Genomic DNA, 27,856 nt, shown 5'->3' with positions numbered 1-27,856 from the left:
GAATTGTCCTTGTTTATTAACACGACTTGGCTTTGGGATGATAATCGTGGGAACAGCTACATTTTGATTGCATTTGTTGATTAGTTCCTGTTGCGACAGATAGTTCAGTCTTTATCAGGTCGAAATTTTATTGTTTGGAATCGGTGGAAAAGTACTCGGAAGGCAAGATCCATAAGACTACTTTATTCAAAGGGGGAAATACTCGAATTAGTCGCGAAATGAGCACGCGACTGCAAATGTTAGCTTTGAATAATGTACGTAATTTAAATATTCTATGAAACTTGAGAGACCACAGAAACTGGCAGTGTCACGCAACGTATCAACAAAACGTGACGTCTTCACTAGCATGGACTTTGACACTATGCATATCTGACTGTAAGACCTCGGTTGCTGCTGAAAAATGTTGATTTTAGCAATAGACAAAGGTTGAAAGTCAGCTAGTGAAATCATTTACTTACGATATATAATTACATATTAAAGTGAGAGCGTCGAACGCACTCTCATAATCTCTGATTACTACTAGTTTTAATATTTTGACCTGTTTTGCCAGCTTTTGCCATCTTGAGCAAACAATCCCAGCTAAAACCACCATCAATGCAACTTGCGGCCTAGACCTTTCACAGCTACAGTAGCTGTAGTAGTTTATAGTAATAGAATCGAAGCTGGATGAATGATGAAACGCGGGACCTAACTGGCCAAGTGTGGCGTGGTTGCTTTCGCAAGGCCGGGACCGAAGTTTTACTGATAGACTAATAGCGAATTGTCGGCACATTGAGAAACACAAACATTTATAGAGTATTTACGTGATTCGTGCTTTCGCTTCCGATGAGAAGAAGAAGACTTTTTCCTCATTTTCGTTTCCTCCATGGTTTTAATACATGAATGTTTCCACCTCAACTGAGTTCAAACACGGCCGCGCGTTCTTTATGACGACTTCCAGACAACTGGAGTTGTAAATGACAGCGCGTCAGTCAAAAAAAATCAAAGGAAACGACCAAACGCAACCTCCTGACCGGAAATTAGGTCATGGCCAGGAAAATAATAGAGTTTATTGACTGTTGACAGATTGTCTCGTACAAGGGTTTAAAACAAAGGGCTCCTTTACAAGACTTTTGTACAAGCTCATTCTAGCTCATTCTCACACAGGCGGCCCAAGCTCTCAATGTTATCCTTTTTTTTTCCTTTTTATGCGAACGTCCAGGGTAACGTGACATATGGCATGTACTATTACATAACGACCGAATTTGACCACGCGAAACATGACTCCCGCCTTGCAGCATATGGAGGTGTTGTCTTACAACGGTTTGAATTTATAAAGTTTTGTGTAGGAATGCAACGGCTTTGCTTGAAAAGCCAATTATTCTTATATTTTGTGAATAAAATCTACTTACCCTGTTGCTGTGTTGTATTCTTTGTTGTTTGCCAGCTCCTCGGCCGATCTAACGCGATTTCGGCGAGTTATCGTTCTGTGGGTTTCCACCACTAAAAGAAAGACAAGGCCGGACACTGATTTCCGGAGTGCCCGCCGCTCGAAGCGAATAAATCCACTGAAAATAATCCTGCCGGCTCAATTCCTCCGTAGAATCGAAGAAGAAATGTTGAAGTTCCATGTCAGTTCACTCGCTACGCGATTCCGTCCACAACGCCTTCGCAACGATACATTTATTTCGAGATTGCTTCGCTCGCAAACTCGAAAACAGCCGCGTCCCAAAAGTTAGGACACTTTCGCGGTGTTGGGTAACTATAATTAGCCCGACCGGGGGTAGTCAGCAACGATTTGTCAACGGTGAAACCAAAATGCTCCCCAGGTACCCTCGTGCTTTAGTTGTCAAACCCATAAAGGGAGTGCCAGGTTACCTGGGGAGCATTTTGGTTTCACCGTTGACAAATCGTTGCTGACTACCCCTGGTCGGGCTAATTATAGTTACCCAACACCGCGAAAGTGTCCTAACTTTTGGGACGCGACTGTTTTCGAGTTTGCGAGCGAAGCAATCTCGAAATAAATGTATCGTTGCGAAGGCGTTGTGGACGGAATCGCGTAGCGAGTGAACTAACATGGAACTTCAACATTTCTTCTTCGATTCTACGGAGGAATTGAGCCGGCAGGATTATTTTCAGTGGATTTATTCGCTTCGAGCGGCGGGCACTCCGGAAATCAGTGTCCGGCCTTGTCTTTCTTTTAGTAGTGGAAACCCACAGAACGATAACTCGCCGAAATCGCGTTAGATCGGCCCGAGGAGCTGGCAAACAACAAAGAATACAACACAGCAACAGGGTAAGTAGATTTTATTCACAAAATATAAGAATAATTGGCTTTTCAAGCAAAGCCGTTGTATTCCCATACAAACCTTTATAAATTCAAACCGTTGTAAGACAACACCTCCATATGCTGCAAGGCGAGAGTCATGTTTCGCGTGGTCAAATTCGGTCGTTATGTAATAGTACATGCCATATGTCACGTTAGCCTGAACGTTCGCATGAAAAGGAAAAAAAAAAAGGATAACATTGAGAGCTTGGGCCGCCTGTGCATTAATAGGATTAGAAACAACTTCTGCTCACGGATCCATGGCCACGTGCTCATGCCTGATAACCTTTGTGTGCGTTATCTGCCCTAGCTACCCTTTCCAGCCAAATTTGCTCGGGTTCTGATTATCCCTATTCTACTGTACGGCCCGCTAAAATTTAAAGCTGTTTTTGTTGCCAAAATGTTTGTGATTTATCGTTAAGTAATCTTAAGTAAAAGTTTAAAACTTCAAAACGTCACAAGATCTATATTATTTTATTAGATTCCATGCGAATTTTTATCTCTTCGCAGACTTTTCTCCACGCTGCATGTTCTTGACTCTCCGCTCTGCAGCTACTCGTGATTTTCGGCCCATAAGTAAACGAGCAGATTTTGCTGGGCTTGCGTTTGTGTTGTTGCTTACGCCACTTCTGATCGAAGAAGATTGTCTCGCTGAAGCCATCTCTTGCTTTAAATTGCTGTCAGTGGTACGGGTCAGAGGAATTTGAATAAGAACGCCGCTCATATTCCTCGTTTGAATTGAAATAACTTGTAAAAAGCGTCAGATGGACCGGGTAAAAAATGATTCTGCCCCGCCATTGCACGGGCCAAACTGGACGAGCCGTCAAAGTCGTTTTCTCGCCGCAATTTCATCCAAACTTGTTTTGAAAAATATGACAGTTAAATGGTCAAAAGCTTGTTTGCTTTGCCAAAATTTGGAAGGCCCTGAGGCAGCACTTCGGCTTCTTTGAAAATTGGCGAAATTTTGGCGAAATCTTCAAAAATTTGGTAAGTTTTTGAAACTGGGGTCGCACTTATTTTACGCTACTTGTTAACAGATTTATTACGTGACAGGTCAAAAACGAGTGCGAGTTTTTCATCGGGGGTTCCAAACACCGAGAAACGGATGAAAGCACGACGCCGAAGGCGGAGTGCTTTTATTGTTTCGAGGTGTTTGGAACCCCTGATGAAAAACGAAGCACGAGTTTTTGAGCTGGCTTATCAAACTAGTGTGAAAATTTAGTAGAATTATTTCCAAAGAATAGGGAATTAGAAGGCGTGCTCAATAGGCTATTGTTTGTTTCTTATTCGTGGTAAATGAAATGAATATTTAATATACGGCGATGCGGGTGGGTTTTTTGGTAGATTAACATTACGCCGCGTGATGGAGGTCGAGTCCGGATCAGAACGATTTCGCGTTCCTAAAACTTTTTCTCAAGAAAATGTTCTGGTGAATGACGCCGTTCTAGCTTCAACCAGGAGCCATAATCGGGGACGGAGACCGCAAGTCTCGGGATTCGCGCGCACCTATGATATGGGACAATTTTTCTATTTTTAGAACAAATTGCGCCATCCTGACATACATACACACATACATTTTATTTGTTATCAAATTAAAATTACAATTGTAACATGCCCGCGGATAGCTGAGCTAATCTAGGCGGGTCATGTTTGGACGAGTTATTAATATACAACTAGGTACAACTAAATACAACTGAAGGTAACAAGAGAACTAAAGAGACTAGAATTGACAACGATGACTAAAGACAACTAATAAACTAACGATATTACAAATAATAATTAACAACAGTTACGACGACAGACTACAGATACACTAAAGCGAAATTATTGAGTATTAATGAATACATACTGGGAGGAAAATAAATTCAGCTTTACTTTTTGAACAATTTCTGTAAGATCAATATAACAGTCTTCTGAAGCTAGAATTTCAAAAAGTATTTGTTTTATTTTCCTCTTAAAGACATTTTTTGGAAGCTTTCTTAAATATATAGGTATTTCATTCCAAATTTTTGTTCCGATTCTAGAAAATGAATTCACTTGAATTGAGAGTCTAGAACTTTGTGTGTAAAAATTATTTGAGACAGAGGATCGAGTATTGTAAGAATGAATATCAGAAATGTATTGAAAGAGATCTTGAATGTTTCCAGGAGCATTTCTGTGTCTTATTTCAAACATAAGGTTAGCTAAAAGCTCATAATACAAAAATTTTAACGGTAAAACACTGGCATCAATAAATAAAGGAATCGTATGTTGATTTCGTTCAGAAAAATAAATAAAGCGAAGAGCTCGCTTTTGGAGCTTGAGAAGCTTTTCAAGGTGTGATTTATATGCTTGGCCCCAGGCCACCAAACCATAAGTTAAATAAGGAGTAACTAAGGATCTATTGTAGTCACAGTCGACACGCGACACGCTTCAGCTAGCGCTCCGCGTTCTTTCTCGTGTATTTACTGTTTGGCTAGGTTAGACATTTTCTTTTTTTCTCTGTTGACTAATGGGAGACAAAGTTAAAGTGCTAAGAAAAGAAAACGATGATTTAAAGAGTCAACTGAATGATTTAAAGAAGGAATTTCAGTTTCTCAAATCCAAGATGGCGGAACAGAAGGATTACCACGAAGCGGCAGCCACCGCTCTACCGAGCACACAGGATGTCCAATTCCTCAGCGACAGCTATGATGCTCTTGTGAAGTCAGAATCCAGCTTGTCAAAAGCTCTGGATGATTTCTCTCGTAGGTTGGATTTATTGACAGTTAAAGTTGACAGAACTGACAAAGCTATCGACGAGATGCTCTATTACAGTTATCAATATAACTTGAAGATCGTGGGCGTTCCACTAATATCAGAAAGAGAATCTGCACAAGACACCGCGGAATTGCGTGTGAAGCTATTTACCGGCCTTGGAGTCGATATCTCCTTATCAGAGATCGACATTGCTCATAGGGTCCCACAGCGAGATACTTCGACCGGTAATGGTAATCGAAGACGACCGAACCCGATTATTTGCAAATTCACAAGAAGGATGATACGTGGCGAAGTGCTCGCGTCAAGAGGTAACGCCAGTCGACTAACCACCGAGGACCTGAATCTCCCGTCTTCTGCTGAAATTAATCGGATTGCAATTTACAGCCACCTTACACCGAGACTACAAGAGCTGTTACACTCAGCGAAGGCACACCAAAACACATACAACTACAAGTGGTGCTGGGCGAAAGGCGCAGCAACCTTCTTACGCAAAACGGATACTTCTATCGCGATTCGTCTGGGGGCGATTGACGACTTAACTAAGTTAAGACTGCGTGAACGCCCTGAAGCTCGATCAGAGGATCCTTGCAGCTAAGTTAAACTACTGTTATGCTTTATAATGGTACTAATATGAAAGGCAGGAACAGAAGTACAGTGAATTCTATTACATCTATACTGAAGATTATACCGTATTATAGTTGTTCTGGATGTTTAGCAGAAATTCATGGCCAGTTTAATAGTTCAGTGTCGACCACATGTAAAACTAAAAGGGAATTAGAGAAACTTACTAGCTTATATGACTTAGATTTGTTTTCCTTAAATACAACCTTAGATTATAATTTGAACCCCGTTGATTACTCCTCTACGTCATATATCCGCGCGGATTCACGCACATGTCGGGGGCTCTCGCGTGGATGTTGTCGCGTTGCGTGATCAAATGGTGAGAGTTGAGAGATTCTCTTGCGTATTTTTCACAGCGATGGCAGGGAATAAGGCAGGGAGTACGAACCATGGCGCTTATATGTAGTTTTATGCTCTGAGCTAACGGAAAAGGTGGGCTTTTCAGGGTCGAAAACAAGACTTCAATCTCGCGCTGGGAATGAATAATAAGATCTGCTCACGCTAGTTGTAAGCTTACGCGAATGTTTTTGCGTCTGTTCTGACTTAACAATATAGCAAGAAAAACTCTCTACTCTGGTATCGAGTTAATTTGTGAGTTCCTCAGACAATGGTTCATCATAACCAAAACCTGTTTTGACGGTTTCTTATTGTTTCTGCTTGTTTGGTGAGTTTGCAAAAGTTTTTGAAAGGAAAGTCTGACGCGTACAATTCGCCCATTTGCATAGTGCAGCTCGCGCACTTTCAAGTCCGAGTCGGTGTTTTCAATTGTCAACAAATCTTGACAAAGATTTCTTTCGTTACCTTTTGTGCTGAGATGCTGTAACAAATTTCACGAACGCGAAAAAGGCTACTAACATCATGAGTGTTTCTTCAACATAAGCATAGCGAAGTTTTACACTGCGAAAATGAAAATAGACAAGGAGTTTTGATAACTCGATCAACAAAATCGAAATCGTTATTCCAAGTCGATTAAAGAGAGCGTCATAGTAAATTTGCTGATTATTTCTGCTTTATTCACATATTCATGTTGTTTATTCATGTTTACTGACTGTACAAAAACACGCATCGGCGGGCTCTCTCATTCATCGACAACAGAGAATTTACTGGATGTTTACACGAATAAAACTGAGCAGTATCTACGGACGTAAAGTTATTGGGCCTTGATGAAACATCAAGCGTTGCTTACAATTCAAGCGAAACTCAAACTAGCAATTTTGTTTTTCTTTTCGGTCGCGATAGACTGACAAATTCCTCGCAAGCGTGTGGCAAGAGGAGCTAGGAAACTATGAAGTCCTGAAGCTCTGCTATATCTAAATATATCCAGCTAGTTTTTCGCTGTGTAATGGAAAAGCTGTTAATCTTCAACATATGTGAAATTTAAAGTGGAGTAATGTACAGCTCATGCAAAAGAAGCATCCGTCGGAACACAAATTGGTCAGCGATATATATAAGCTTACAGCGGAACATACCTAAATTCGACACTGTCTTACTTTACTCAAACTGGAGCAGCTTACGACGAAAATACTTAAGCAAAATTCCAACAGACGTAAACGCGTTGAGTTGTGGGCGAAAAACATGAAACATTTCGGAAATTTCGGATGCCATTTCCCCCGCGCGACATCCGCAAAAATCCTCGCAGCATGTATGTGCGTATGCCGCAGGCGATGGCGCAATTTGTTCTAAAAATAGAATTATTGTCCCATATCATGGGGACAACCCCAATACTAGAAATGGCGCCCGCTTACGGTCTCCGTCCCCGATTATGGCTCCTGCTTCAACTAAGTATAAAAACAAGTGGACTGTGAGCATTTTGGTCGAACGGCAGAGGTTAAGAGAGGTTAAAGTTCCGGTGTTAGATTGTGGTGGTCTCTTCAAGGATTACGATTTACACAAGGTTACCGCTCTGAGCGCAGATATTGCCGGAATGGACGCTCTGTCGCTGAAGTATTGGTTGTCAAAATTCGTGATGGAGGTAGCTAAAAAGTCCGGTGGAAGATACCCTCCTAAGACTGTTTATGGTATAATTTGTGTCCTCCAGCGTTATTTGGGGGAGAAAAATGGTTCCGAAGCTTTGAATCCTCTGGACGCTAGTGACCATGTAATTGACAGCTTTTAGACCGCATTATTCAGAATTTTAAAATGCACTGTTTTGGGAATTCAATTTGGTGTGTTGTTTTTTGAAGGTTTGTCCTGTTCCGACGTTGCTTAGATGCCGAGATGAAGGATGGCGTTCGAGAAGGGCTTCGTATTAAGTGCACGAAGGAGGAGAAGGAGTTTGTGAGGAGCAAGAAGAAGCAACATTCTGGGAGAAAAAATTGCTGGGAACTACATTGGCTGAGTCGTTATTGAACACGATCTATTTCTACAACTGTATTTAGTATTAAGACTGATTAATATTCAAGTTTCTTGATCAGTGTCTTGATCAGTTTTGAACTAATCGAATGTGTCTTGATCGGTATGTTCACTGGGTATCAAAATACACGCACCTGACCCAATTGATGCAAGCTGATTAGGTCATCAGCACATGAATAATTAATGAATTTGAGAATTATACAAACAAAATTGGCCGCTAGTGCGACCCAGGCCTAACCTCGTTGTCTCTGTCTGTACTGTAAGTTACGGATCCTCATTTTTCCCCTTTGATTTACGGCCCGCGCGCTTCTCCCTTGGGCCATAAATCCATGGGGAAAAAATCTCAGTCCATAACTTACAGTACTGCCCATGCACGAACTCGGTTTGTAAGAGGTATTTTAACGGGACTTCGTGAAGATGGCAAAAGTTAGTACCCGTAAGAAAAACAAGTCTTCTGCGATCGCAAAAATCAGTTCCCGCAAAATAATAAATATCGCCGATTTGTAAAAATGAATTCCCGTGAAAATTTAGTGCCACACGGCAGGTTTAAAAAGCCCTTTTCGAAGATAGCATAAATAGCGATAATCCTACTAAAAGAGTGTTTCTCACGTTGAAATAGTTCATTGGCGTCACTCAGGAATGTCCATCCTCATGAAAAATGTCGAATGTTTTTTGGTTAACTAGCCCTAGACTACGAGTAGTCCCACTTTCGCTTAGTCCGTCATACGTGACGCGAAAGAAAACTGCGAGAGAAAAATGGCCGCGTGAAATCCTGAGCGCGAGGAGCGCGCCCCCAGGATTTCGCGCAGACTAAGCGAAGCAGGGACTACTCGTAGTCTAAACTTGCCCACGCAGTCTTTCTATCATGCATGGACGCTCAGCATCTTTCATGTTCATTTTCGACAAACTGGGACTTTCATTGAGACGCTGGTGCTAAATTACGAAGCTAAATAAAAAACGGTCTTCAAACAATAAAGAAAACGGCTGAAAATATCCACAAGGACTCGTGTTCTATTCGCTTACGGATTAACTATTTTTCAAAAGCTATACGTTTACCATCAGAAAAAAGAAATGTCAATTGAACAGTATTTTATCTCCTTGCCTATACTTTATTAACTTAGAAAATATTTATTATTTTCCAAGTTGTAGTGGTGGAACGATTTCACTCCATCATTCCTTCACTCCTTCACTTCCCGTTAGAGATTTGGGAACCCAGTGGGAGGAACTTCCATATGAAAAGGGAAGGGATGCTCGTCGGAAAATTTGAATTTAACTCATAAGACAGACGAATGTGGACTTTGCTTAGGCTTCAACACACGCGATCTTAGCTTTATGTCACGCACCGTCCGTAACTCCGAAAGTCAAAATGCGCTGGTTTCCAAACGAAGGACGCTATTGAGGTTGAAAGTGGTTAACAGATTTAAATTTAGTAACTCTTATGCCTGATGAGGATAAAACCTTTAGTGGCTTTTTGGGTTTGGATTTGAGAATTTGATGACGACGCGTGAACACACTCTGTAGTCTACATTTGGCGCAAAAATATGCTCAGAGATATTGTCCGTGGACATTATCTGTTCCTCGAGGATCACAGTTTTCCTTGAGTTATGCTCTCCGAAAACTGTTCGCTTCTTGGAACAAATGTCCGCGGACAAATATGCGAGGATATTTTCGCTCCAAATGGAGCCTCTGTTTTTTTTTTTTTTTTGTACCATGCCCTACAAATATGTTAAGCGTAAGCTTACTTTTTTTTTTTTTTTTTTTTTTTTTGTGGGAGCGGGGGGAAAGGGGGGGGGGGGGGCGGGTGCGGCGGGGATACGTTTTTAATTTTATTTCGGTTTAGTTTTATATTTATTTTGGGGTCATTTTTGACAAAAAACAACCATATCCAACTCGGGACTACGTGCCTCGTTGGCTATCTATGATCTCATGTCCAACGCCCGCTCGTGGAATAATTGTTAACTAGAATCATACTCAAAGATATTTTGGCTTCGACACAATGAATGCAGCTTGAGCTTCATATAATGCCGCAGCAAAAAGCGATGCCAATAACCAGCCAGTCTTGACCGAATAAGCCTCGTCACTACAGTGTTTATAAAATGAGACCATCACACTATAGAGTGGCGATCTCGAACCCATCTTGCCCGCGGAACTAACCAAACATATTTGGGTTTATATTATACTACGGGTTTTTCCTTACCTTTAACTTGTTCAGACAAAAGCACGGACAGGCATGCCCATTTGTGGGTGTGTCCTGAAGTAGCACAAACCCCAAGGAAATTTCGCCCCAGACGCTGCGTTTTTGGTTAATAGGCGGACCGAAATCATGAAGCTCTGAACAAATCAAAACTCGGAAACCAGAAAATCGTAATTCTGACTTGATTGAACACGCATGTCGAGCGCATGTCTCCAAGCTCAAGAACGGTTCCTAAACATGCGTACAGGGAGCCTATTATCAATGTGACGTATGAGTGGCTTCCCGAAAGATCCCGATTCTTGGTGCTAAGCAAAAGGGCCGCTGGAAGAAGAAGGTAGACCGAGGTATAAGACCGTGGGACGATGTTTCGTCACCAGACACTGTCGCATTTCGTAATGAAAGGTAGGAAACAGGAACCGCAACGTTTTCTGGGAAGAGGCCCAAAATTCCACATGTTCCACAATCCGACCGTTGAAGTGACGCCTGAGGACTAACCATGCAGCAGGGACACACACGCTCTGGTATTGTCTGGACGCAGGACAGACCGATTTACTTTAGGAGCCGTGCAATTGGGCAATTTTTCGGAGCAACAATTTTTTTCAACGTCAGTTCCTTTAAGAGTTTTTTTTTCCGATTTCTTCTATATGTTTCTCTTCGGTGCTTTGTTTTGCACAATTGCTTCCAGGATATTTTGTCCAACTTCCCACCCACCCAACCCCTCCCGCAGCGCCGAGGCCCAGGATATAAGAAAGAAGCGGTCTTAAGATTTCTGACTATGGCTTCAGGCCTCGCAAAGTTAACCGGCTAAGTTCAGATTTAAAAGCGACACTTGATTACACTTAGGACTCTAGCTCAAAAGAGACCTCTCCGCTGAGGTGAAACAAAAAAACACTTGATACCAATACAGGTTCATCGTATGATTACCATTGTTGGATTTTTATTTTTAACATGCATGATAATAATTACAGTTAACTATCAGTCTTCTCAAAATCACCAAATAACCTGTAGCTTAATCAGCTGCTTTCTCTAAAATTACCGCCACTTCCTCTTTCCAGTTTAATACTTTGTAAAGACTTTGCGTACTAAGCCTACTCCTACAGTCAACTCAGTGCTGTAACCTACTTTCTGAAAACAATTTCATTAATTGGATTACTATGAATGTTTAGAAAGTAGCCGAAGAAAATACGCGCACTGAATCGTTCAAATTCGTTTTTCCATAACTCGCCGATACAAACACAGAACTAGCCGAGCTGTTGACGTAACGATAGCGTGAGCAAAGAGAATTTACATTTTAATGATCGAAGTAAACAACTTTTGCTGTTTCTTTTCTTTTCTTTTTTTTTTTTTCTTTCGCCGCGGAAATTTCAAAAAAAAAAAATGGAACCTTATTCTCCATGTTTCTATCGAGTTTTTTTTTTTTTTCAATAATTGTAGAAAATCTCGGGCTCTCATACGTTGGTTAAATTTCATGGTCAATATGCGGACAGACCCATGAATTTTATTTTTTGCGATGCGTCAACCATCGACAGCGGACAATTTGTTGTTGTAAAAAACAAATTGACGTCACTGTTTCATGCGTCTGTCCTGTTATTGACGATTAATTTCGTCATAACATTGTCAAAGTAGTCTGCGGATCCACTGCTACTTTGACAATGTTATGACGAAATTCATCATTAATAACACGACAAACGCATGAAAAACTGACCTCAATTTGTTAAATAGAAACACTGTGTTTCTATTACACAATTAGATTATGAGCTCGAGATTTCTATTGCGTGATAATTGACGAGGGCGCAGACAATATAGATAGTGAGTGGCTTAGCCAATCAGATAATTAACGGCGCGGCATTCGTGATGGAATGCTAGTAGATTTATACTAAAACTTGATAGAAACACGGTGCATGTTTTCTATTTCATAATTGTTTCACGCTTAGATTTATTTATTTACTCTCTTATTCATCAATTCAATGGTCGATCGATTGATTAACTGATTCATGACCTCCATCGAAATGTACAGCGCCTGTCACGGGTTTTGCTGTTGCTGCCGATGTTGCTGTTGCTGCCGATGTTGCTGTTGCTGCACGTTAGATACAATCTATCATCAGTGCAGTTCTTACTTACTCCTAGGTACAAACTAGTGTTATCAGGAAGCGTGTGTTTATAATATCTATGATGAGGTGGTTGCCATTCCTCATCAAACAGGAAAGCATCATCAGTTGACGAGTTGCATCGCTCATTCTATGAAAGCAATTAAAAGAAAACAATAATCAATTAACATTCCACCAGGAAGACATAATCGGGGACGGAGACCGTAAGTCTTGGGATCCGCGCGCACCTATGATATGGGACAATTTTTCTATTTTTAGAACAAATTGCGCCATCCTGACGTCATATATCCGCGCGGATCCACGCACATGTCGGGGGCTCTCGCGTGGATGTTGTCACGTTGCATGATCAAATGGTGAGAGTTGCGAGATTCTCTTGCAGATTTTTCACAGCGATGGCAGGGAATAAGGCAGGGAATAAGACCCAGGGCTCTTATATGTAGTTTTATGCTCTGAGCTAATGGAAAAGGTGAGTTTGTCAGGGTCGAAAACATGACTCCGATTTCGCACTGTGAATGAATGCTCGCGCTAGTTGTACGCGAAAGCTTTTGCGCTTGTTCTATAAAGAAAAGTTATGTAAGAAAACTCTTTACTCTAGTATCGAGTTAATTTGTGAGTTTCCCAAACAATGCTTAATCATAACCAAACCCTGTTTTGATAGTTTGTTATTGTCTCTGTTTGTTTGGCGAGTTTGCAAAAGTTTTTGAAAGGACAGTCTGACGCCTCCAAGTAGTTCATCTGCATAGTGCAGCGCTTTCAAGTCCGAGTCGGTGTTTTCAATTGTCAACAAATCTTGACAAAGATTTCTTTCGCTGTCTCTTGTGCCGAGATGCTGCAACAATTTTCACCAACACCAATTGCAAAAGGCTACTAACATCATGAGTGTTTCTTTAACATAGTGAAATTTTACACTGCGAAAATAAAATAGACAAGGAGTTTTGATAACTCAACCAACAAAATCTGATCGAAATCTTTATTCGAGTAACGCGACTATTCGAGTTGATTAAAGAAAGCTGATTATTTCTGCTGTATTCACATATTTTCAGCTAGGCTCTTAACATGTTCTCAAACATTTATCAACGTTAAACATATTTAAAAACTAGAGATACATGAGTTCGATGTACGTTTTTACTCGAAAGTGAAGAAGTCCAATTTGTCATGTTTTACTGACTGTACAAAACACGCATCGGCGGACGCTCTTATTCATCGATAACAGTCAATTTATTGGATTTTTACACAAACAAAACTGAGCAGCATCTTCAGACATAAACTTTATTGTCGCTTATTGGGCCTCGATAAAACATCAAGCGTTGCTTACAATTCAGGCGAAACTCAAATTTGCAATTATTTTTTGTTTTACTGTTCGGTCGAAATAGACTCTGTGAAATCCTCGCAAGCGTGTGGAAAGAGGAGGGAAACTTTGAAGTCCTGAAACGCTGCTATATCCAAATATATCCAACTAGTGTTTTGCTGTGTTTTGGAAAAGCTGTTAATCTTCAACATGTGTGAACCTTGGAGTGGAGTAATGTGGAGCCCTTGTAAAAGAAGCTGCGGAACACAACTTGGTCAGTGATATAAAGCGGCACATAACTAAATTTGACACTGCCTTACTTCACTCAAACTGGAGCAGCTTACGACGAAAACACTGAAGCAAAATTCCAACAGGCATGAAAGTATTGAGTTGTGGGCCAAAAGCATCAAACATTTCGGGAATTTCGGACGCCATTTCCCCGATTATGGCTCCTGATTCCGCTCATAACAAACTCTCATTTTACATGGCTAAACAGATATTTACTTGTTCCTTCCAGGAGTTGTACTCCCAGAAAATTGGGTTTTGTTGTGCGGCCCGCTTCCAAAAACCCTTTCCCTTTGACCGAAATCTGCAATTTTCCCTCATTTTTTAAGACCTTATCATGACCACTGTTACGGTCTCGCTTGACCGCCAGAAAGAAACTACAAAACTCTTCTACGAACCCAACTTATTTATTTAACAATATGTAATATAATCTTAGCGACAAAGGAGCGATTTCTAAACAATACAATCTACTACTAAACTAAGTTAAGCATACTGCTAAACTTGAGTCACCACTGACACAAACTCACAGCAAATCTCAGTGTCTCCTTACGGTCCACTTGACCTTAAACAAAGTTCCTCAATAGCTTTCACAATTGCAATATCACTCTATGGCATTTCCACTCGGTCTTTGCCGAGAACAACTAACGAGACGGTAGCTTGTCAACTCGATCTCTGCCGAGAACTAACGAGAGTAATCTATACTACCTAGCTAATTCTTTATATACATTTATCAAATATTCTAGAACATTCTTGGACCTTCTATTTATGTAACATTACATTATCATTACATCATTCGGTAGAATGTTCTAAAATGTTCCATAGCGTGACAATAGAAGGTTCTGGCACAAACATTGCGTGACTTGACATTCTAGAAGTTTCCAGAAACTTAAATATTTACGTCTGCTCTTCATAACACCACCCTTAAATCAATACCCTGTTTCAGACCAATGTAACAGGCATTGTTAAGGGCTACCCAATCTACCCGAGACTAGAGTGCGAAAATCATGCCCTATATGAAAACAGAAGGGCCAAAATTGAAACTCTATTTCTGACCAAAACGGGTAAAAAAAACCATACCCTTTGGGGTCGCACATACATATATAGCCCACATAAGGGGCATGTAGACACAAGAGACGGGTGTGTTACTGGGAAATACATCACTCGTAAAATGCATACAAAACCACATCCGGAACCCGAGTGGCGTATTTTCCATATCCTCGCTAGTGAAGAGGATACTAGTGATGACGTCATTTCTCGCTTTTTCACGGTGGCTTAAAGAAATGAATTTATTTTCTTGTGTTCAAAACAATATTTTACTACTCGAAAATAACATTGTTATCTTCGCGCCGCGGTGTAATTTAGACAATTTTAAACAATTATTTTACGATAGCGCGGCGGATGCTACATGTACACGCATTTGCGACCAGCTATTTAATGTCACTATCGCTACGCTCAACAAAGCGAGTTTGGTTTCCTTCCAGGTAAGAGAAAAGAAAATTTGAAACTCTAGTGCTGACTGTGTTTCTCTTCGACGGAAGCAATCGAAGGACAAATATCGACGCGGGCGGGGGTTATTGCGTGATAACTGTCCTGTGAGTTTTCACCACGCGACTTAAAATAACCAATAAAATCGCGCCAAGATTAATGGGTGGGTTATAAATACCTCTTACTAACCAAGTTCGAGGTCCGTACTGTAAGTTACGGGCCGCATTTTTTCCCTTTCGATTTATGGCCCAAGCGCGACGCGCGGGTTATAAATCGAAGGGTAAAACTCATATAGGAAATAAAAGGAAGCCCATGCATTGATTTTCTCATGGTTATCATGGTAGCGGTATTACTTGTGGGCGCGTACACACGACGACGACGGCGGAGTCGTGCAAGATGGCGGCCATACTCCAGCTAATAGGTTGACAGCAACATGTAGCCTTCGTTCGTCTTTGATGTTTGACATCCATGTTATGGTTAATTGACACCTGTCATATCAACGTTCCGCTTACCAGTATCACGTGACCATGTCACAGGCTCAACTTTAGAGCTCATCGACGTCACGTGTTTTTTAAAGTTGACTGCTGACCAAGTGTTACTTTTCGGTTCGATCGCGGGCTCGTGGCAAGTTAACTTATTGTAAATAGTTGCATAAAGCCTAGCCTGAATTTTCAGCCGCCTCCTCCGCTCGCTGAGTCACTCGGAGAGAGAGGGGTCTGAAAGCACTGAGTGATAATGCTGTCCGGTGACGTCACGAGTCAAATGTGGTAATTTATGCTCAATAACATGCGACCTTCAGCGCAAAAGCGTCTAGACAAAGCCTACGTTTTGGTGGACGTCAATCATCTCCGCTTCCTCACCGACTGATGCAAAATTTACAAAAAAAAGTCTTAAACCTTGCAGCGGTCCACGCGTAAAAATTATTATTTTACTTTCAGTGTGCTCGGCTAGCTCACTAAATACACTGGCATTAATTATTCCTTAAATTTGTCACTGAACGGGCGGATCGGGTTTCTCAACGGCCATTCGCATGCATGAATGACCCCGAGGTCAAGCAAATGTACCCCGAACTAAATTATTTCTGTACGTATTTGTCTTGGGGCTACGGACTGAACAAGACTTAAACTCCTTGTAAACCTTATAATTTTGTAAGGTAATAAGTTATAAGTTTTATATGTTTAAGTATTGTTCAGTCCGTAGCCCCAAGAAATACGTGCAGAAATAATTTGTTCGCTCGCGTGCAGATTTGCTTGATTTTGGGGTCGTTCATGCATGCGAATGGTCGTTGAAGAACCCGACAAACGCAAACGTCTTTATTTATAGACTTCAAGGAATGGTTAATGCCAATGTATTTAGTGAGCTAGCCGTACATATCGAAAGTAAAATGATAATTTTTGCAAGTGGACTGCTGCAAGGTTTCAGACTTCTTTTTTCAGGTAAATTTCACATACAGTCGGAAGGAGGCGGGGATGATTGACGTCCAACAAACCTTTGGTTTCGTCCAGACGTTTTTGCGCTGAAGGTCGCTTGTGATTGATAACCACTGTAAAGCAAACAATGGCGAAATAATAACGACTATGCTTTCGTTTGGGAAACGGCTGTGCTGCTTTGAAAGTTCAATTGCCACGAGTGGAACCATCTTACGTCTGATATATTAAGGACTTTCCATATCCCGTAGGCAAGTTTACAAATACATCGCTTCGGCTAAGAAATTTCAAAGTGCCTTTTCTTGACGCGGATTAAGTCTTTGTTTGTTTCTTCTGCCATCTTGAACGTGCGAAGTTTGGCAATAAAATTATTCAAATCATTCGAGTCGGGCGAATAAATTAACACGGCAACCAATCAGAACCACTACCAGGTTTTTGGTAGTGACGTCACCGGACAGCATTGTCGCCCGGTGCGTTCAGACGTCTCTCTCCCCGAGTGACTCAGCGAGCGGAGGAGGCGGCTCAAATTCAGTCTACATAAAGCCAACCCATGGTTTAAAGTTAACAAAATCATAAATTTATCTTTTATACAGATGTTTTTCACTACTTTTGTTTTTGTAGTTTGAGTTTATTCAAACTCAAAACAGATGGCCAAAAAAAATACAGAAAACCTGACCGCAAAGTTACAAAATCAAATCAAAATTCTCGCTTATCCTGGGTTAGCTTAATCGAGCTTTGAACAATCCGGTCCAGAAGCTCCGCTTTTAGGCTTGGCTAAATCTATATATCACCACCTTTTGCTGTTCATTTACAGACAATATCCATTCATTTGTGTCCAAATTTATTTCATTATGGTCAATATACTCTCATTAACACCAATATGACCTTCATTTCCGCGTAAGGAACGTTCAAGAATAACATTAACATATGTATTAACATTCAAAATCATCAAAAGATAAACAATACTTTACTTTGACATTCATTGCCTGTAAATGTATTTTCATTTCTGTCGAAATGAATTTCGTTGTCACGAAACGACAGTCATTTACACTTTTGGACAATCCTTTTTCAACAAAAGACTTTCAATAACAGAATTTGCATGAGAACTCACAATCAATTACACTATTATATAACCATATCCGTGAAGGTGACAATATTAAGTGCGTTGAGACAAACATTACAGCCATAATATCATTTGTTTACATCAAGGCATGCGTTCAAAACAAGGCCCAACACTGCGCGAGCTCTGCTTGCATTTCCGGCCACGTACTTTCCGATAAGGACCAGATTTAAAATGTAAACAAACAACTGTGTTGGATAAATCTGGCCACGGTTGTGGCAGGTTTAATGAAATCAAAGCTAACAGAACCACAACATCTCTGTTCAAAAGAATTACGCTGATGAGCTATTGTTTTCTCTTAACGTTAGTTGAAAACACGGTTATGTCTGTCTCAACATACTAAAGATTGTCATCTTCACGGATATGGTTGTATAATAATGCAATTGATTGTGAGTTCTCATGCAAATTCTGTTATTGAAAGTCTTTTGTTGAAAGAAGATTGTCCAAAAGTGGAAATGATTGTCGTTTCGTGACAACGAATTTCATTCCACAAAAATGAAAATACATTTACAGCCAATGAATGTCAAGGGAAACTATTGTTTATCTTTTGATGATTTTGAATGTTAATACATATGTAAATGTTATTCTTGAACGTTCCTTAAGCCAAAATGAAGGTCATATTGGTGTTAATGATAGTATATTGACCATAATTTGGACACAAATGAATGGATATTTTCTGTAAATGAACAGCAAAAGGTGAATTACTCATATACCATGATGGCTAAGCCAATAAAGCTCTTGAGTTGCATGTTTCTATATAGACTTCGGATATTATACAGCTGATCGATCTAGGGCAATGTTTCCGCCAAATTTGACTTTTTTTCAAGATACTAGATCATAGTCTCTTACTTTTCTTGAATACTGTTGTTTTCATAGATCGCTCGCACCAAAACAACAAAATCGTTTCGTTTGTGTATGAAGAACGTCAACAAACTCAGGAATTTCAGATCTAGCGTAGGTGGAAAGAAATCATCCTTCTGTCCAAATTTCAACTTAGTAGTGCATGTCCAATAAATTCAACAGTGTTACGGCCCGGTACTGCCCACAGTAGAACTATAATATCAGTAAAAAGTGTGTATGAAATAAACTTGCCAATAGACGCTTATAGGTAGTTTTAACTCACCATAAAAGTGACCGTCGGCGTGACCCTTGTCCTGTTAATGACCTTCAGCGCGTAGTAGCGTGTGTTACCGTCTTGTTCATCAGTGTATTGGATGCACTTCTTTCCGGCTTTGGTATCCTCAATCGTAAATCCTTTGAAATACAAAATACACTATTAGGGAACATTTCTTCAAACAATTTCAATTACTGATCCTACTAGACAACATTCAATCTCATTCGATTAAACAATACGGGCAAGACAATCTTTATTTATTTTAACGCGGTAAAAAACTCGTCAGCTAAAACTACAAATGTTTTCAATTCCTAATATCTAATATCATAAAAATGATAAAATAAAAAAGCTGCTTTCCACGAATGCCGTGCCTATACATCTCATTCGAGTAGGCATTTAAACTGCCTCAGAGACTCTGCTTCCCTTAAGTCACAAGTAAGACGGTAAGTAAGTAAGTAAGTAAGTAAGTAAGTAAGTAAGTAAGTAAGTAAGTAAGTAAGCAAGTAACCTTTATTTAAACACAATAAGCAATTGAGCTTGCAGCTTGTGGGATCGTGTGCAAATAAACAATAAAGAATAATTACAAAATACGAATTGAAAATTTACAATGTAAGATCTAGTCCAAAGAATGACGCTACTATAGCTAAAGCCATTTTTATAATAGTTTGTGCGCGTTTGCGCGCGGTTTCTCGTCCCTCGAGAAACCGCATATAACGGGCTTCTGTATCAGAAATTAATGATCAGTTCGTAAATTTGGGACCTTAGGGCAATAACGCTAGTGAAGTTTTTACTAAGACTTACTAGTTGTTAAGGTCCTTGTGGATTGTGCATTGGATTTTGCCTCGGTTCTATTTCCATCAAAGTGAATCTGTAAAAGATTACCGGGACAGTCGTCGCTTTTTGTTCTTAAAAGTGACTGAAGGCTCCCTAGAGTTGTTGTTTCCACAGGGACCAGTAAGCACACAGCAGCAGCCTACATAGGGATGAAGAAATGATACAGTTAGATCCCGCTAATTCGAACTCGCTTATTTCGAATTCTCGTCATTTCGAACTATATTTCGTTTCCCCAGAGCATTCCAAATAGCGGGAATAAACTGTATCTTCAATTATAACATGGCCATTGAGTGATGAGTAAATCGGGAAACTGCGCCGTTGTTAAAACTTCACAAGAAATAAAGATCTTTGATGTCTCGCAGTCCTTTAAAATACGTTCTTAAACGCCCAAAAACTCTGTCTATAACTACCCTTCGGCTGAAACCGTTTCAATGTGGCATTTCCTTCAAGCAGCAAACATTGGGTGTTTTTAAAGTTCTCAAACAAGGTAACATGCTCTATAATATATAATAAAGAGCACGTTTAACGAAAAAGAGAGTAACCTAACGAGGGTAAAACACAAAAGATTAGACCTTTTAAAGTTAAACTTTGAGAATCATAAAATCTAAGATTGCAATAACCTTAGTAGTAATATTCCTTACTAGAAAAGTATATGTAAAATCCATTTATCCGCTCTCTGTCCAGTTATTTCTTTCAGATGAATAACTTTAAAATCTTACAGAGCTAGAGCTTTCTTTTATACATGGTTCATTTGATTTTATTTGCATTATATAATTCATAAAAAATGACAGGAATTTGTTCGATAGCTGACCTGATTCTAAAAAGCATTGCATACTGATATCAGGTATATTTGTTTTAGCTATGGTAAGTTGAGATCAGGTTGGTCAAGAAACTATGATATTGGGTGTGCTTAGTTGTATGAGAAGAACTTCATATAACCGGTATTTCAAGGGGAGCAGTTAAGTTTCCATGGAAGTTCTAAGAACAAACAAATTTCCGCTGAGGTAGATCGTATTAAGAAGCAATATAAGATCGGTTAATCGATTCTGTTAGCTAAACACCCAACAGTTTGCATGGGAAAAATTGAGATCTAAAGGGCCCGAAAATGTTCAATGACGCTGATTTTCTTTCAGGTCAGCCCCCGCCATCCGCCTCTACCACGGATGGTTTGATAAGTACTGTATCGCTCAAGGAAGTCGGAACATTCTATTTACATTTCCTTGACACTGACTTTTTTACTATTTTATCATTCCGTTTTATTGCCTATTCACCAGATTTGTTAGCGATAGCTGGATCTCGACCATCAAAAGGAATTGACCGTGTACACTTTTGATACCAAGGGAAAATATCAATTGAGATCAAAAGAACAAGATAAATCTTGTTGAGATTTATTAATTAAGATCGAAGTATTCAATTGAAAGAAAAACAACTTAACTCGCAATGGACCTATATTACTTTATACCTTGGTTCAAGAGGTCATTCGCTCGAATATTGATCATGAAAACATTGGCATGTTGTCTTGAAATGTCACCTCAACAGCAATCTACGACTGAAGGACGCTATTCACAGTATTGATAACCAACGACTGAGATTCTTTGCACAAGAGGGGTGACTGTTTCGCAATTGTGACACATCGGACAGTTTATTTGCCGAAAACAGATACCTTGGTTGTGTTTTGTTTCCCTTGGACATGTTTTGTTTTTCTTGAACATTGAAATTTAACATTCTATTCCCGTGCATTAATTTTAAAAGTATTGAGCACCTATTTAACCTTGAAAGAGCGACTTTTTAAAAACTATGGTGAAATTAAAGAGGGTCTAAATGCGGGGGAGGATGGGTCTTCGTGTCGGCGGTCGGTTGAAATTTCATTACTTTGTCGGTTGTCGGTAAATCTCAGTTATTTTTTTGTCGCTAGTCGGTACTTTTTTCCTCGTTTTGTCAGTAGTCAGTAATATTTTTCGCCCTTTGTCGCTAGTCGGTTAACCTCATTCAGACCCTCATTGAATACAGCTTGTAACTTGCAAAAGGTCGCATCGGACAGGATTAGTACACTCCCTATGAAGTATGTTGCTTGATCATGCAAAAGCATTCACGAAAATGATCTGTTTGCTCTTTAAGGTACAAAGACTGACCACTCCACCCCTCCCCCGCCTTCCCCGTTCGACTTTGAACCCTTCTTAAATAAGGACTTGTTGTCTAATCACTCTGCAGTGAAACGAAAACAAAATGATTTCTAACTTAGTATAAGTAAGAAAACATCAGTCATATAGGAGGGGGCATCTCGTTTATTGATCAGACATAGATTGCACTAGGGTAGTTATTAGCACAATAAACGTAGTAAACTAAAACACGGAAATTTACTAAGACAAAACATGATTTCCAAAATGAACTCATCAAAAGCGGAGATGCCGTCGAAGTGACAACTCCTGACGGACAAACTCCTTAAATTTTAACCTCTTAGCATAATTACGTAACCTGCATACCAACGAATCTACATACCAGCACAAAACTATCTTATAATAACTACGTGAAAAAATATAGTTGTTGTCTAATCACTCTGCAGTGAAACGAAAACAAAATATTTTCTAACTCAGTCATATAGGAGGGGTCATCTCGTTTATTGATCAGACATAAATTGCCCCATTTCGAAGATAAAGCGCAATTTAAAGAAAATTATAGACCTAGGGAACGAGAAAGTGAAAGAAGGGAATTGATGTTGTCTTTAACATAGCCGTCCTTTGCACGATCCGATTTCCAACGACCGTGTCGTTTAAACAAACGATCGTTGATGCCAGCATTCGCGACGGCAGAGCCACCACCTGATCTTAAGCTATAAGATAAGATAAGATAAGATAAGATAAGATAAGATAAGATAAGATAAGATAAGATAAGATAAGATAAGATAAGATAAGATAAGATAAGATAAGATAAGATAAGATAAGATAAGATAAGATAAGATAAGATAAGATAAGATAAGATAAGATAAGATAAGATAAGATAAGATAAGATAAGATAAGATAAGATAAGATAAGATAAGATAAGATAAGATAAGATAAGATAAGATAAGATAAGATAAGATAAGATAAGATAAGATAAGATAAGATAAGATAAGATAAGATAAGATAAGATAAGATAAGATAAGATAAGATAAGATAAGATAAGATAAGATAAGATAAGATAAGATAAGATAAGATAAGATAAGATAAGATAAGATAAGATAAGATAAGATAAGATAAGATAAGATAAGATAAGATAAGATAAGATAAGATAAGATAAGATAAGATAAGATAAGATAAGATAAGATAAGATAAGATAAGAACTTCATTAACATGTCGAAGTCGCTGGCAAACCATAACTAGACTTAGGAAAACCAAGTTCAACTAAGGAATTAAGCAAAAGCTCCCTAGCCCTGGTATAGGATATAGGTCGCGAACCTAAAGAATAACTAAGAGTGGACTTACGATAAACAAGATTGCCAAATACAAAATCGCTAGAATTGCAATTCAAAGCAGCGAGATGAAAATAACGAGAACTGTAACGTATAGGGACAAGTGACAGTGCCTGTCCGAGCCAAAAGAACTGAGGAGCCATCCTTGTACGCGTCAGTCTTACTGTTAGTAATAATTATCTTAACGTAATCCAAATTATAGAAATTTACATCACAACAGCGCAACTTAGCTAGCTCATCAAAGCGTAGAAATGCACAATAAGCAGTAATAAATAAAGCTGCAATTCGGAGACTAGACAGGTTAGCAGATGGCGAGGCATACTTTGAACATATTGAAGAAATCATCTCAGGAGTAACTGGCTCCTTTCTAGCCACTGGTTTAGCGGAAATCTGGACACCTGCCTCGAGAATGTTCTTTACCAGAGGATCTTGACATGGATCAGGAAAACCATAGAGCTTGTTAGCCCACGAAATACCACAAGAAGCATGATGAAGTACGGAGGAACTTGTATCACTTTCGATAAGATGCTCTACGTAAAGAGCGACGTCTGGCGGCCTTGTAGGCAAAGCAGTGATCTCAGGAAAGTAAGATGCCCAGACTCTGAATTTCTGAAAGAACCTAGAATACTGATCAATGGTGCATGGAGCCCAGGATTGCAATGCACGAGTCGGAAGCGGACTGGCAAGTCTTCTGAGTTCAGGATTCTGTAGGGGGGAACTAGTCCGCGCAAAAACAATATCACCTTGTGCAGAAAAAAAAATAGAACAAGAATTTTAACTAATGACAAATTAAACAGAAAAATAGTCTCAGGTATAGGCAGATAGTCCAGTGGGGAATACAGCAAGCAACAAATCTCAACACGGACTGCTACTAGTGGCCGTGAAAAAAGCCCAGTGGCGACCAGAAATAAAGCAAGTGCGCAAATGCCCAGCGGCAAAGAAATAAACCCACAAAGCCAAGTGGCAAACACTTTAATTCCGAGAGCTCATGACGCAAAAACTACAACCTAATGGCTTGAATTTAACCACAGGCGGCCCAAGCTCTCAATATTCTCTTTTTTTTTTTTCCTTTTTATGTGAACGTTCAGGCTAACGTGACATATGGCATGTACTATTACATAACGACCGAATTTGACCTCGCGAAACATGACACCTCTATATGCTGCAAGGCGGGAGTCATATTTCGCGTGGTCAAATTCGGTCGTTATGTAATAGTACATGCCATATGTCACGTTAGCCTGAACGTTCGCAAAAAAAGGGGAAAAAAAAAGGGATAACATTGAGAGCTTGGGCCACCTGTGATTTAACTGGCTCCATTAACACGTAAGAAAAGGACAGGAGAACTAAAATTATCAGAACCAAAAATACAATTCTCATTAGCACCATGCACAAAAACTCGCTTCCCTTTAGCAACATAAAGGAAGTCAAGAATATAACTACGGAAAGAACGATCTTTATTAATAATGCACGGCCAAAAAATGGCAGATGGTCAACAAGGGACCACAAGCGCGCCTACGCACTTGCATAATTTGAAATGCTCAATAATTTAGGTGACAAGGCTAACGGGAGGGACCAACCAACAATTTTCACCTTCCCACCTATGACTTAGAGCATCTACACCCAAATTGTTAGGACTGTAAAAGCGCGAATAGAACCTAGGCAACTTGGTATTTCAATAACTAGCAAAACAATCTACGGTGAAAGGACCCCATCGACAATAAATTTCACGAAAAGAACCGTTGGAAACACACCAGTCGTCAAAATCAACGATCTCACTGTAATAATCAGCTTTCTGATTAAGCTTACCGGGAATCCATTCCACTGGCAACCCAATACCATGAGCAGAAGTTAAACAGAAAACATCCTTAGCAATAGCATTCAAATGCGGCTTATTGCTCACAGAATCTGTAATGAACGCTACGGCCTTATTATCAGTATAAAGCTTAGCAGAGGAATTATGCAAAATGGGAGTAAAACTTCTTAACGCAAAACTAACAGAAAATTCTTGTGGGCAACAGGAAACCCCTCCGGCGACCTCAACATAAATATTAGAAGCGCAAGCAACTTTACTAGCATCGAAATATACAATGTGATAAGGGATATTAACTGGATAGACAAAAGGTCTAGAATTAAATTATATAAGTACTCGAGCATTGGAACATCAATAATTTAACTTAGAAATAGCTTCAGTAGTAAGAAAAACCCTGGCGTTTCAATATGCTCTGCTGTCTATAACAGAATGCAGTGCTTTCGTCATAATCTTGCAAATATGGCCAAAAAAAAGTATACAGGTAATGATACGCCCGGTAACCTGAGCCAGCAGCCTTACAGTAACTATATGACAACTAGAAACCTTCCTAATGGACGCAAGGAAAACTGATATCTTATCTTCAGGAATAGAAAATAAACCCCGGGCAAAATCCCAATGAAAACCAAGCCAGCGAAGCAACTGAACAGGGATCCACATACATTTATCCTTATTTGGAACAAACCCGAGCTAATCAAATCAGAATGCACCAACAAAGATTGTCGAAGGCAAGTATCCGAATCACATACCCCTAAATCATCCTCTAAATAAATTACAATGCGGATGGCCTGACCACGCCAGTGCTTGACGAGGGTACGCATAACTTTGGTGAAAATGTTAGGGCCCGTAGAAAGATCAAAAGGCAGAACGACAAAACTTAAAATATTTTCGAACCCCATTGAAAACCCACGAAAAACCGAGAAATCTCTAATGTGAGGGGTAGATTTCAACATAATGATACCCTGAATTAATATCGAAAGAATAAACTCAGAAACTAGAAGGAGAATCGCCGATGAAAAAATTTAGCATGGACTGGGCATCCTCAAACTTAATTTTGGACTTATTTACAAAGAAATTAACATGTCTGAGGTCTAATATGAGCCTCTTCTTACCACTTGACTATACAGAAACTGACAATGGATTGACCACGTCAGGCGGGTAAATACACGAAACAATAGATTTTTTTCAGGTTTCTTCTTTCCAATTGCTTAAATTGGAAGATTAACTGCGATGATCATTCTTCACTTTCATCTACAACCGCAGTTCATATATGAATTATTTCATATAAACTTCACATCAATAGAGCCAACACTAAGTAACTCTTGAATAGCGGATTCTACAAAATTACTCTCACCCAAAGCTGAGCGATTATTAGTAAGAATAACACTTGTAGGTTCCCATGAAAAGGGGATCTTATAACCAAAACTTAGAGTATCTAAAATAAACTTAGAGGCACCAATGCTTTACCAATAAGAAATATTCGATTTAAGCCTACCCTTAACAATAACCTGACTAGAGCCTTCAAAATATTCAGCAAAGCCAGAATCAAGAGAAATGTGATCCAAGTCAAAGTCAAAGTCAGAATACTTATCTGGACCCAATCTTGCAAGAACATTTGCCAAATCAGACGGTTGTTGACTTTGTGGATGTTGAACTGGCGCCAGTGTTGGTGAAACTACCTCTTGTCTTGTAGAAAAGAGGGCAGGCTGGCGAATTAGCCCAGTATCCTCGCTGATTGCAGTTAAAGCAGACGTCCGAAGGCTGGACTTGTCGGGCGGCACGAAAGGGTGACGAAAATTCGAGTGAGCGGCAGAAAATGGAAGAGACGTAGTAGAAACAGAAGACCCAGACCCTTGTGCAGCTTGAAAATCTCGGGATTTAGGAGCTCTTGAAATCCTTGAAACACGAGGTTTGGAAGACTTCTTGTTTAATATTGGTAAGCGCACGTCGCTCAGCCACTCGAAGTTTCTTCTTGTCTTCAGAATTTTCGGCGAGCTCGTCGGACTCATATTCCTCGACTACAGCCCAGCCAGCAGCCCAGCAAAGCGGATCATGAACTTAATGCGTTTCTCGAGGTCAGACTTGGCCTTTTGGAGATGTTCTTGAACACCCAGCAGGTTTACCTCGGACAAATTGGAGATAGCCAGATCAAGGCAGTCAAGGAGCTGGGTATTAAACTCAAACTGGATTCTGTTACCTTTAAACTGAAGTGAACTAGCTGCCTTAGAGTCTGTTTTCAATTTCTTCAGTTCTCGCCGAGTCTCAACCTCGCGTTCGTCTAATGATCGCTTGAAATCACCAAACGTTTTCTGCAACTTCGCATCAAGGAGAGAAGAAATCAGCGAGATCATGTCAGAATTAGAAATGTCTGTCGACTGAGGTTGGAATGATGCAGTCTCCGGCGGTGGATCATGCATTGCTCGAAATTTACTAAAACAAAATTTCCAAAATCAACTGATCAAAAGCGGAGATGCCGTCGAAGGGACAACTCCTTAAATATTAACTTCTTAGCATAATTACGTAACCTGCATACGAACGAATCTACATGCCAGCACAAAAATATCTTACAATACCAACGTGAAAAATTATAGTACTCGTGCAGTATGCTTGAGAGCTCATCGTTGCCGGGAATTGAGGGGAATCGAAGTACGGAAGATATTTGGCAAAAGTGCCAACACTTGCGGCAAGAATTATATGCATTGCACTAATGTCCTTCATTGAGTGTTACG

The 27,856-nt window shown here is 39.8% G+C and overlaps 1 protein-coding gene, 2 long non-coding RNA genes and 1 pseudogene across 3 annotated transcripts in view; 2 read left to right on the top strand and 2 right to left on the bottom strand.

Annotated features, from left to right (window-relative positions):
- LOC149098203 (uncharacterized) overlaps positions 1–9,008 on the top strand; it is a 443,460-nt gene extending 434,452 nt beyond the window's left edge. Inside the window, exon 2 of the long non-coding RNA XR_016203765.1 lies at positions 6,412–9,008. This is a non-coding gene — a long non-coding RNA (uncharacterized LOC149098203). The remainder of the gene's footprint in view (positions 1–6,411) is intronic.
- LOC149098204 (uncharacterized) lies at positions 4,435–8,102 on the top strand. The gene has a single exon (XM_089278011.1). It carries the CDS (start codon positions 4,797–4,799, stop codon positions 5,637–5,639), a length of 843 nt encoding a protein of 280 aa, XP_089134137.1. The 5' UTR covers positions 4,435–4,796; the 3' UTR covers positions 5,640–8,102.
- A 2,120-nt stretch (positions 9,009–11,128) lies between the features above and the next one.
- On the bottom strand, positions 11,129–14,580 carry LOC149098202 (uncharacterized). The gene is made up of 2 exons (XR_016203484.1): positions 14,420–14,580; positions 11,129–12,449 (listed from the first exon to the last, which is right to left on the bottom strand). It is a non-coding gene; the product is annotated as an uncharacterized LOC149098202 (long non-coding RNA).
- A 12,118-nt stretch (positions 14,581–26,698) lies between these two features.
- LOC149098201 (uncharacterized) lies at positions 26,699–27,544 on the bottom strand (annotated as a pseudogene).
- Between the last annotated feature and the right edge of the window lie 312 nt (positions 27,545–27,856).

The sequence above is a fragment of the Orbicella faveolata genome, unplaced genomic scaffold, assembly GCF_042242905.1.
Source record: "Orbicella faveolata isolate gen_17 unplaced genomic scaffold, um_ofav_v1 contig_46, whole genome shotgun sequence".
Lineage (NCBI taxonomy): Eukaryota > Metazoa > Cnidaria > Anthozoa > Scleractinia > Merulinidae > Orbicella > Orbicella faveolata.
The sequence above is the reverse complement of the archived record's forward strand: the minus strand, read 5'-3'. Positions and strand labels throughout refer to the sequence as shown.